Source organism: Epinephelus lanceolatus, chromosome 7 (assembly GCF_041903045.1).
Source record: "Epinephelus lanceolatus isolate andai-2023 chromosome 7, ASM4190304v1, whole genome shotgun sequence".
Taxonomy (NCBI): Eukaryota; Metazoa; Chordata; class Actinopteri; order Perciformes; family Serranidae; genus Epinephelus; species Epinephelus lanceolatus.
The window spans coordinates 17,145,618-17,156,830 of record NC_135740.1 but is presented as its reverse complement, the minus strand read 5'-3'; the positions used below and the strand labels follow the sequence as shown (position 1 = coordinate 17,156,830).

Sequence of the window (11,213 nt, the reverse complement as noted above, 5' to 3'; positions counted from 1 at the left end):
AGACAAAAATATTTTAATGATAACAAGATACATCTTACTTCATGAGTCCAAAGTTATTCATGGGATCGTATGCCCAATGTCTTACAGGTGAGTTACAAACTTCTAGACCATGTTCTGTATTTTCAACGGTGAAAGCAGAGTCCTTGTGCTGAACGGAGGAAAACTTGCAACGTGGTGATGGAGCACTGACAATACCGGAAATGTGGTTAGTTTTATTTTCCTCTGAACACATAAAGAAAAGCCATTCAAGCCACTACATTATTACAAAAAGCCATATCAAACCTAATGACAGAGAGCTGAACAGATTGTCACTTTACACACATACAGTACATTCTCAAAAAGGATTAGCTTATGTCTTGTGTTGGGATGTCACAGGAATCCCAACTTCCACAACAGAATAAAAAAAAGAAAAGCCTGAAAGCCTCACTGATGATTCAAACCCTCGGAGCTTATTATAGTCTCTTAATGAGTGGGAGGAGAAAACATTACCTTACTGTAAGTACATCAGAAACAAAAAAAAACTTAATTGAGCCACAAAATCTGAGCAGGTTTTATTTTCTGCTTGCACCAATCGCTCCCCAGCATGTGGTGTTGTATGCTCACAAACTACACTTCCACAGCTAAAAGCATGTGACTGGCCTGAAATGGTCAAAAGCCTGTGTCTGTGACCTAGAGGAGGGAGAGAAGAAGACTACTAGGAGAAGATGGAGTGAATCATCACATAAAAAAGTTGTCTCTCTCTCTTTCTTTGCTCCACTCCTCTCTACCTCTCTGTGTTGCTGGCTCTTGGCTGTGGCCCAGAGGAATTCTCTGGTGGCCTTGGTAAATATAACATTTAGAATAACAGCGCCAGAGCCCCCGTGTGTGGACTTAACCCAGTTCCTGGTTCCTCGCTGCGTTGCCTGCGGCTCTAACGGGTAGAATAACAGGCCTTCATGTCTCTCCTGACCTAGGTAAGGGACCAGAGAGGAATAAGGGCTAATTTAGAGGGGCCAGGGATCTGGAGGGTTTCTGTCAAGCCTCTTTCCTGCCCACTGGGACACCACAAAAGGGTAACATTGATCTTCTAAAGAAGAGGCTCAATCTGGTCCTAAGGAGCATTTGGGGATACAAATCTTGGTGCTGTAAGCTGATAAGGAAAACCAGGGGTTGCTCAAATTAAACATCCTATACAGTAAGGTCTGATTAGAGGGCGACTGCTCTGGTAACCTGGTCTTACTTCTTAACCTGCAGCGGTCCAACACAAACTAACAATCATCCAAAGTGCAAAATCTAAGACTTCTGTGGCTCAACATCATCGTAAAATAGCTCAACATTAAATCTCTCCCATGACACAGTATCATCCATTCACTTAAATCACAGAGAAGCGGTCACTGTGGACAATAACAAGTTTAGGCACCTTGATGTGTGTGACTTTATATGCGAAAGGACTCCACTGAGCATCCTCTCTTTGCTGCAGTTCACTGATAGCTGACAGTTAGATGGAAAACCGACTCAAAGAGAATGTATAACATCTGACAGTTCAATTATTATTCGTGAACAAGAACAAAAAACGTCTCCTGAAGCTATGAACATGAATCTGTAATGTCACCGAGACGCAGCTCCTGAAGTTAGATTAACAATGAATGATAGTGATGAGATACTTTCTGCATCACGTCAGAGTTGCCCTAACACTTATGAAACAAAGAGTCTCCCGTTCGTTGCTGCCCAGACAGCGGCGCTCGATGACATCAGAGATCAGTCTTGGCTCTCTTATTTCTAGCTTTGTGAGAGACTTATCAATACATACAAGTGTGAAATAACTGTCCATATTCATAGTATTACATTTGCATCCTCTTTAGAGTGGATTTTCACTTGAAGAATGCACAAGTTTGTTGGCTTCATGGCCATCATGCACTACAATTCATATGTGCCAGAACTGGACTTGAAACCTGTACAATTTGTATTTAATCATCAAGTATCTATAATTATAATACACATTCCCACTTTGAAACAACAAATGGTGTATGTTACATATCTACAGACCGATGTGTGATGGGTGCAATACTGTGAAGAGAACAACAGACAGCACACCATATACTATGTCATCTATAGTATATCAGTATTGCATATTGTAACTATATTTATACATGTTTATATAAATATAGATAAGTATATTTCTATGTACATTTTGATACTTCAACATTGCATACAGAATAAAATAAATAATACAAATATAATCAAATCTTACAGTAAGTATGATTTGAGAAATGCTATATTAGAGCCAAAATAGTCCTAACAGTTGAAATAATCATGATAATAACAATTATTACTCAATTTTAAAAAATCGTGGCCTACAGTCTGGCATAACAGTACAAGCTACACCACAATTACCCTGCAAGTTTACCATGTGGGACTGCTGGAATGACTGGAGAGGGCGGAATAAGGACAGGAAAGGTCGGGGCTTGTTTCCTTCTGCTCAGTCTGTCTGTGAATTTGTGTGTGTGTGTGTGTGTGTGTGTGTGTGTGTGGAGAAGTGTGGAGTTGTGCATAAGTCTGCAAGTGTGGTTTTTAAACATCGTAGGGGGTCAAAGGTCGGGACAGTCTCTGCGCTTTCACCTCCGGATATCAGTGGCCTCGGGGTCTTCCTGCTCGGCCACGACTCCGGCCTCTGGGCTCTGGCGGCGGGGTCCCTGACTGCGGTTGCGTGGGTGAGTGTTGAAGCCCGCCTTAGCGGGTTTGTCCTTTTCACCTTGCCGCGGGGGGCGAGGATGCTCAGGCTCAGGGTGGGAAGGCAAGGGGCGGTGGTGTTGTTCGACGGCGGCGCCGGCGGGAGACGGGGTGAGGGAGGAGCAGAGGCTCAGGCTGTCGCACAGAGCCCCCCAGTTCTGCTCGCACTGTAGCCGGACACTCCGTGTCAACGCCTCCTTCACCTCCTCTCCGCAGCTTAGGAGAATATTCACCAGCTCCACATATGGACTGGGCAGAGAGAGGCAGATAACTCACATGAAGCTTGTGATTTCATGTTTGGAAGCACAATACATCTAGGTCGAGGAAATGACAAGAATAAATGGGATGGTAGTATTACTATACATGGAAGAGGAGAACAAGCTTAAACTGGCAGAAGAGTCCAGGGAAGGTAAACAGCCAGAGATGAAACAGAAGGGACAGGCTAGAGAAAAAATAAATCCAAACATGCTGTCCAGAGCAGCCACTCACCCTTTAGGGAAGAGATCTTGGAAATGGATCATCTCCACCATGACGGCCACATTCTCCTTCGCAGCAGAGCAAAGGTTGTGTTTGATGTAACACTCTCTCTGGAGCTGGAACACCATCTCTTTAATGGAAACACACTTCCGGCTGATGCAGCTGAACTTGTGCCGTAGCCCATGTGCCATACATTTCAGAGCATCCTTGATGAAGGACTTCCCCTGTGCACACACAGAGACACAACTGTTGAGCAGTCAACTCTTAAGACAAAGTCCCTAGAAGTTGTTGAAACCTGAGAGTACGCACACCAGCCAAAGAAAACCATTTGGCTCATTTTACTATATTACTTACACCTAATAGTTTGGGAGATGTTATGCACCTGTTTCAGTCATGTTGGATTGTGTGTGTGTAGTTGCTTTGGAGCAAACTTTATATGAATGTGTAACTACATGCTTCTAATACAGAATGGGGTGATGAAAGTCTGCATGAATAGCAGTAAACTGTGCCATTCTTCTGCTGAAATCTTCTGGATTTGCCTGCCAAAGATTCCTAGAATGTGACCCTATAGACATGTTAAGACCTCAGTCAGGCCTGGCTTGGCATGGCTTCAGCCTCTGCTATGTATGAAAAGGGAGCTAACTAGGCGTCTGGCCAACTGGCTCATGACCCTTGGTCCTAACTGTACATGCACCAGTCCACTGAGAGGGAAGTGAACTTCCCAAGAGAGGAAAAGAGATTATGAGATCAGTGTCTGTAAGATCGCACTTCGAGGAAAAGTGATATGTTTTGAGGTATGTAGGGGGAAAAAAAGCACAAGTAAACAAATCTGTCTGTGAATGACGAGTGTGGAGCAGCGAACCGGTGAAAAGGAAAAGGAATGTTGCCTCTGGTTATATCATTTTTTTGCAAACACACACACACACACACACACACACACACACACAGAATAGTTTAGTACCTGAGAGTCAAATTTGCCAGCGTTGTGCAGGAACGTCATGCAGATTTCCTGTAGCCCTCGTATCTCGCAGGAGTTATTCTCAAAGCATTCAAACACACCACAGCCGACATCCCCTGCACTCACCAGGCAATGCTGGATCTCAGCTGGAAAGAGAGAACAGGTTAGGGGGAGGGACCTTATCATCTGTTCACAGCAGACACAGCAGCAGATTGTTACAGGCGTATTGGCAATGAAGACCATACGGCTTGGAGGCACAACTCCACTTCAGCACTTGAGATTGCTGCACTAATCACAAAGCTGATGTGGCGTATAACTATTTCCACAGACACAGGCGGTCGCTCGTGTGTTCATGACCTAGAGTCTGAGAGAGAAAGGGGAGGAGGGGAGGGGGGAAGTCTAATTTCCCAAGCTGAGGGGTTCCTGCGGAGGAACACTTGGTGACAGATATTACTGTGTCATTCTGCACCACAATCCATCTGCACTGCCTAGCATTGAGATGGGATGGTGCATTGCAGATACAGCCTTGACTACTTGTGGAGGAAACACAAATGCAGTCATTCCTATTGTCTGTCAACTAAATGTGCATCAACAAGTCTCTCGTTACTGCATTCAAAGATGAACTGAGCCTGCATACTAAAACATTAAATAAAAGGTGCATCATTAGCGACATGAGGGGGCACAACAGCAGCAATGCAGGCAAAAAAAAACCTTGGGAAATATGTAAGTATATGTCATGTGAATACATAATGCCAGCTCCTGCACCCCACTGGCTGGCTCTCAAGTGCCATTTTCTCTTTACTGTGGCCATGAAAGACAGGAATAAAACAGATGTTTGAGGACAGAAATTACAATGTGAAAGTGAAGGTCTCTCTTTTAACCCCAAATTGCTGTGTATTATGAGACATCTGACTACCAGCAGGGAACCTGTCACAGAAACTGCTGCTTACCCTATGTGACATCGTCGGGAGTGTTTTACTCTATGGCAAATTGCAGGTTAGGTTGGGAGCCAACAGGCCGTACACAGTTTGGCTATGAAAACCCCAACTGTTGACTTAAGTAAAAACATAATTACACGCGTGGTTTGTCTCGAAGCTGATAACTGATGGGCGTAAGAGAATTTTTTTCCCTCCATACTCGGAAGTGCGCGCCAGCTGCGTAAAGATGACAGCAAATAGAGGATTAAATGTGACTTATTAGAAATCACGCTTGTCAACAAAGAGCCTCTGTTGGGGGGGCAGTAGTAGGGGGAAGGGGACGAGCTGCTGCGGGGTTGGTAGGCACTGAGTTGAACTTTAGTGCGCAGGAAAAGTGAGCCGCTGTCAGCAGTGCTTGTTTTGGCATCACGGGAATGTGCTTGGATCGTACGAGCTTGGCCGCAACGTGCATTGAATTACACAGTGGTGTTACCAGGGTCTCTGCTATAAAACCTGCATTGGAGTTTGTCCCTAATTTTTCACTATGGAGGCAAGATAACAATTATGCTGTAATATTTGACACTGGTTCACATGGTGGGGCGCAAGTCATGTGTATGAGAACACACACACACACACACACACACACACACACACACACACACACACAAATAAATCAGCCACTATATACGACGAGTTTGAGAGAGAAGGCAGCAGCCCAACGTGGTGTTAGTGCTTTGTGTTAATTAGCCAAGACGCGCTCGTCTTTTAGTGGTATTTAAGCAATGCTTCCCCCAGAGGATTTGTCCAAGAAATCAACTCCCGCTCGCCTTCAGCGCTGACCAACAATCATTACTGCTCCACTAACCTGCTTGAACACATCACCCAGCATTCATTTGAACACACAGCCTGCACAACACATGCAAAACCCACATTTCTCCAGAAAACCACTGAAAACGTTACCTACGACGCGCGCACACACGGACACCAGCGACGCACGCACACCTAGATGCGCTGCCGTATACATTACCTATTACCTTGCGCCTTTCTATTAATAGTTTACTAACATATTGGATTTCTGTCTGAGAGTATTTACAAGATATCGTCTTCCTGGGTAATCGAAAAGGGTCACTCGTGTGCACCGTAGCGCCGGGATTTAAGTTAAAAGCAGCGGATTGCTCAAATCGCCCGGACTCGTCCCCCCAGCATGGTTTAATTTGCAGCCACAGAAACACGTGTACGGACAAACCCCACGGAGATGTGCGAACAGTTGCACCAACCAAGAATCTCCACATTTCTGATCTCCTCTGACACTTTACCTGTATTCTGCAGGGAGAGGCGTCCTTTCTGGCTCGCAGGCTTCTCCGGGAGGCTGTCATGGATATCAGTATTATCCGATCCCACCACTTGCTCCAGCACTGACAAAACCAGCAGCGCCACGGCCAGTTTGACCAACATTGCGTCTCCGACAGTGTGCTCCGATTTCCAGCAAAGATCCCGGCAGTGTGTGTATGTGTGTGTGTGTATGTGTGTGTGAGGGTTCACCTTGGATCAGTGATCAGCGCAGCTGCGGCTTGGTGTCTTATGGGGGCAGCTGTGGGACTGAATGCATGAGCTGGAAGGGATGCTGCCTATATTTCTCAGAGCCCCGGGTGTCAATTTGGATGAAGGAGTTAAGCAGGTGTTGTCGGTTGGGGCTTCACAACCAATCAGAGACGCAGACATCCACGTCCAAGGTTTTAGGGGAGTGTCCAGTGAAAGTCCCCTTTTTGCAATAAAACAGGCGCTGTAAAGCAATATTCATGAGTGAGTTGATTGTGACAGCTCAGGGATGATCAAGCAGTGTTTCACAAACCAAATCTACAAAAGTCACTAATGCCCAATATAACACATAAACCTCCATAAAGACACTGTGATAATCTGTGAGCATCTTATATAATCTGCCTATACTGTAAGATAACCAACAGTCCCTGCCTGTTGTAGGGACGGTGCAGCAGCTAAAAGTCAATAGAAAGTCTGTTTTTTGTCATAAAACTGGAGCACTTATTTAGGCTACAAGGCTGCGGGAGGATCAAGACATACCAGGCTTGCCAACAAACTGGAGTAAATTGAAGCACATGATGTCCAAGCACACTGCATAAAATAGGCTTAGCTTGTGGCTCTACAACCCACTAAGTCATTAATGCAAGGTAGTAAATAAATTCACTGCAGCTTCAAAGATGTCTGTAGCCGCTCTCAGAAAGTAGGTGAAAAGTCTGCAACAACAGAAACACTCAATGAAAATGACTTATACCGTATAATCTTGCAATCAATGTCCTAATAATAATTGCACATAAACAACAGGATGTCAGAACTTTATATGATAGTCCATATTGATTTTGAGATCATGCTATAATTACTGCATACTTACAAGTGAAAGCTCCTATAAATAGAACGTCCTTAACTAACTTTTTTTTTTATAGGGAAGTGAATATGAAGGCGTCTGTTACACAATGCCCAGTTTAGTCTGTGACAATGAGGTCTGCTAACCACTACTACAGGGAGTGATCTAAGAATAGAGGACCAACATTGGCAGGGTTGCACATTTGGAGACCTTAGAGGAATCTTTTTCAAGAGCAACACTTGAGGATGCCATGTGGAATAACTGCAAGCAGACTGAGCCTGCAGTCAGAACATAAAGTCTCTGTCTTCGAAATGTTTCCAGTGACTTAATGGTGTTACTACTTTCAGGTAAAGGCCTCTATAGGAGCCAGCGGTGTAACGCGAGCCAACATGTCGCCGTGTTGCTCGTCATGCCAGAGGGCCATTGGAGGACAGGAAATTGTACCCGTGGAAGGAAACGGCTATCAGGGTGCATGGGTGCGTGACGGCACTTGGGTCCAAAGCCTCTAGGGGGCCTGGTGATGCTTATTGCTCCTTCCTTTTGTTAATTACATCGCGCTAGAGCAACCTTGACATAATAAACTTCCAGGCAATCACAGGTCTAACCACTGACTTTATATAAAGAACGACAGCATGTCTTCACTTCCTACGATTGTACAAAAAAGAAGCCAAAATATTTCGGATACTACCAATGCCATCTTGTGCTGGTTACGTCATTGGAGCCAGAGTCTGCACTGTGGTGATCTCTGCAGCATAGATTTCCCGCCCATCCACCTGTGCGCCATTGATCATGATGTCAGCCCCATTTTTATAGCATCAAATAACAAATAAAAGTCAAACTTGTCAAAAAAATAAACACTTGAATATACATGAGCTTGATGAGAACTACCTAAAGTGACAGAAATCATCTTCTTTAGTTTGGCCGTGTCACATCAGCTAACATTTATGAGATGTATCGAAGCAAGTCACCCAAGCGATTTCAATGTTTTGGCTTCACATTTGGGCATCTGTCATGTCATTCATCTTCATTATACAATGTATGGGCTTAATGCATACAGATAGATGCAGATACAACAACGACCCTTCATTACACCACCTTTGCTTTTTAATGCAGAACCAAACAACTATGGCATAATGCCGCCCCACTCAACACATTCTCGCTCTGACTTTGTCACATATTGATGTTTGGTCATGGACTTCCCATGTCCACATACTGTATGACAAGCAAGGTGCCCTGGGCGCATTGGTTGTTGACGTGCTGAGACACTGTGTCAAATTCTACCTGTTACATGCGTTGTCTTCTTTCAAAATAAATGCCCCATGTTGATACAACACTGCAAACATTTTTTCCCCTTCAACAACAAAAGGAAGTGGTTATGTTTAGAAAAAAAAACAGGGTTGGCTTTAGAATCTTACAGAATGCAAACACCGCTCTCTCAGGTGAAGGTCGGTGTTTGTTGGACACTGCTCCCACCCACCCTGTTCGGACTTTCACTGCCTTAACTTTCGTTCTTGTCCGGCCACAATTCCCCCTGATGCCACTGGGTGCCATTAAATTATAACGGCAACCTGCCACGTATTATGCCAACGTTAAAGGATGCCCTTTTTGTTGGTTTCTGACACCGCAAGTCACTGCCCAAGCGCCGGATGTCAACGACTTCGGAGTGAGACTGGGCTCCCCTGCTTAGTGAGCTTAGAAAGCATCCCTGCATTGCAAAAGAGCCATGATGGGCATGATGTGTAGCAGAGCAGCGTCAATCTCTAGTGTGACATCTAACACGTGTTGGGCAGCACTTTCTAGACAATAAGAATGGCCTAACATGACAATAGCAACCATTTACCGTCCTTGTTATGTGGCGGTTAAGCTTGTTCTCTGCTCTGAGGATAAAGAGCTCCTGGACCTCTGAGTTAGCTGCTAACTGCTGCTAGCTGCTTTTTCAATAGTCCGATGTTGGTTTGCACACATAACACATCATCAAAATGTCACACCTGTCTCATTCTGCTGGTTGTACCTTTTACACAGTCAGTGATTTGGTGCTGTTACGATCTCTTCTGCTACTTAAAGACAAGACAGCTCTGCCCCCATGTTCCACAATCGTACCTTTTATAAAGAACACTGAGGCAGAATTTATTGCCCCTCTGAACAGGCAGTGTAAAATGGGCTGTAGAGACGACATGCAGACTTTGAAAATCCAAGCCAGTGGCTTTCTTATCTCTGGTGGTTTATTGTTAAAACTCTCAGATTTGACCAAACTTCAACTTCCATCATAGTGTGGCTGCAGTGATGAGGAGCGATGATGTGGTTTAGTGTCTGCGTGTGATTGGGTGGCTGTGGGGACCCAACTACAACTCAGACCCTGAGACAAATACCATACGCCACTGCTCAGGCGCCCCATAAACGAACATGGGGAAACGATTGGCCATTTTGTGTGTGTGTTTGTGTATGTGTGAGTATGTATGTGTGTGTGTGTGTGTGAAAGACAGACAGAGGACGAGACAGACAAACAGGCATCTGATTGTGGCCGGCCAAATTTCATAGATCTGTGACTCTGAAATGTGTTTATCATAACATTTCATTTATTTTCATAAAATCCTTTTCATGGGAAGCTCTGGCTCTGTCTGCTGGAAAAAAACTTTAAGACCCAGGCTATATTTAGACCATCAATGAAATTAGCCTAGAGCAGGAATTGGACTCCTGCTCTAACCTAACCAAAATGACGATCACTTATAGCTCTAAATATAGATAATTATTATCTTCAGACTGCAGTATCTATCGGTTTAATTGAGGTTTTGAGTCAGTGGAATGAATTTTGGAGAAGTCACCACAGCTGAGAAATGGGAGGTATTTTGGCCAGGAGATGGTGCAGCGTAGAAAACCTCAACATTTCAATATTCCCATTATATTCTTATGGTGGATGTGGTGGACTTTGTCTGCCATGAATTTATGATGATCTTGTCTTACTTTTGTCTTCTATCCTCATGATGTTACACTGATGCAACGATTAGAGCTGATATTAGTAATCTAAATTTAATACAGCATCATTATAGACTTTGTTCTCCTCAATAAAAAAAAAGTTGTTCCAGTCTGTGTGCCACAAATTGGCTTAAGCTTGACGAGCACAGAACGGAAATTGCAATGCAGCAGTATTTTCAAAGTCCACTGGATTTCCAGCAGGCTCACACAGGAGGGTGTAGCACACCGTGGCGCGCGTCTGGAGATGGGCTTGGAGCGTTTCCAGTTGTGCCTATACCACAAACTGGAATCTCCTGCTCAATTCACGTCTGTTAAAAGCTGCCCACGCTGTGAACACACCCTCGATTTGGCCCAATCAGTGTGCTGCAGTGGACCACAGGCTTGTAATGGAGTGCGTCACCGCTGCCTACTGGTGCTGCATTCAAGTCATATGGGAAAAACTGCTGGAGGTCCTCAAACCAAGAGTAACGACCTGGAGGTTATTATAGTTATTTAGAGACTTAAATATTCCCGTGATTAGTATTTTCTTCTAGCACTTAAAGCACTTAGCAGACATTGGTGAGTTAACAGCAGACCAGACACCAATAAAGAAATGATTTAATTCTCTGTATAAACCTTTACGTAGCATTTTTGACAGAAAAAAATCACTCAAGGTCCACTTACAAGCTTTTTACAGAGCTTTTAACCACATTTCACAGTCTTCCTCAGCAGATGGAGAAAGCTCAGTGACTTAAATCTGGTATCTCACAACATACCTCCATAATAACGGAGCAATCTGCTGAGGTACAGCTGATGAGTG

The 11,213-nt window shown here is 44.3% G+C and overlaps 1 protein-coding gene across 1 annotated transcript; it reads right to left on the bottom strand.

Annotated features, from left to right (window-relative positions):
- Window positions 1–6,853, bottom strand: stc2a (stanniocalcin 2a). Its single transcript, XM_033632422.2, has 4 exons — window positions 6,378–6,853; window positions 4,148–4,290; window positions 3,199–3,410; window positions 1–2,958 (listed from the first exon to the last, which is right to left on the bottom strand). The coding sequence occupies exons 1-4, from the start codon at window positions 6,514–6,516 to the stop codon at window positions 2,595–2,597; spliced, it is 858 nt and encodes a 285-aa protein (XP_033488313.1). The 5' UTR covers window positions 6,517–6,853; the 3' UTR covers window positions 1–2,594.
- Window positions 6,854–11,213: the final 4,360 nt, after the last annotated feature.

Bases quoted from the DNA above. Each gene is read 5' to 3' on its own strand.
- stc2a (XM_033632422.2), bottom strand. From the start codon at position 6,516: ATGTTGGTCAAACTGGCCGTGGCGCTGCTGGTTTTGTCAGTGCTGGAG. The intron at 4,291-6,377 runs GTAAAGTGTCAG...CTCTCTTTCCAG, and splicing joins CCTCTCCCTGCAGAATACAG to CTGAGATCCAGCATTGCCTG. The intron at 3,411-4,147 runs GTACTAAACTAT...GTGTGTGCACAG, and splicing joins CTGGCAAATTTGACTCTCAG to GGGAAGTCCTTCATCAAGGA.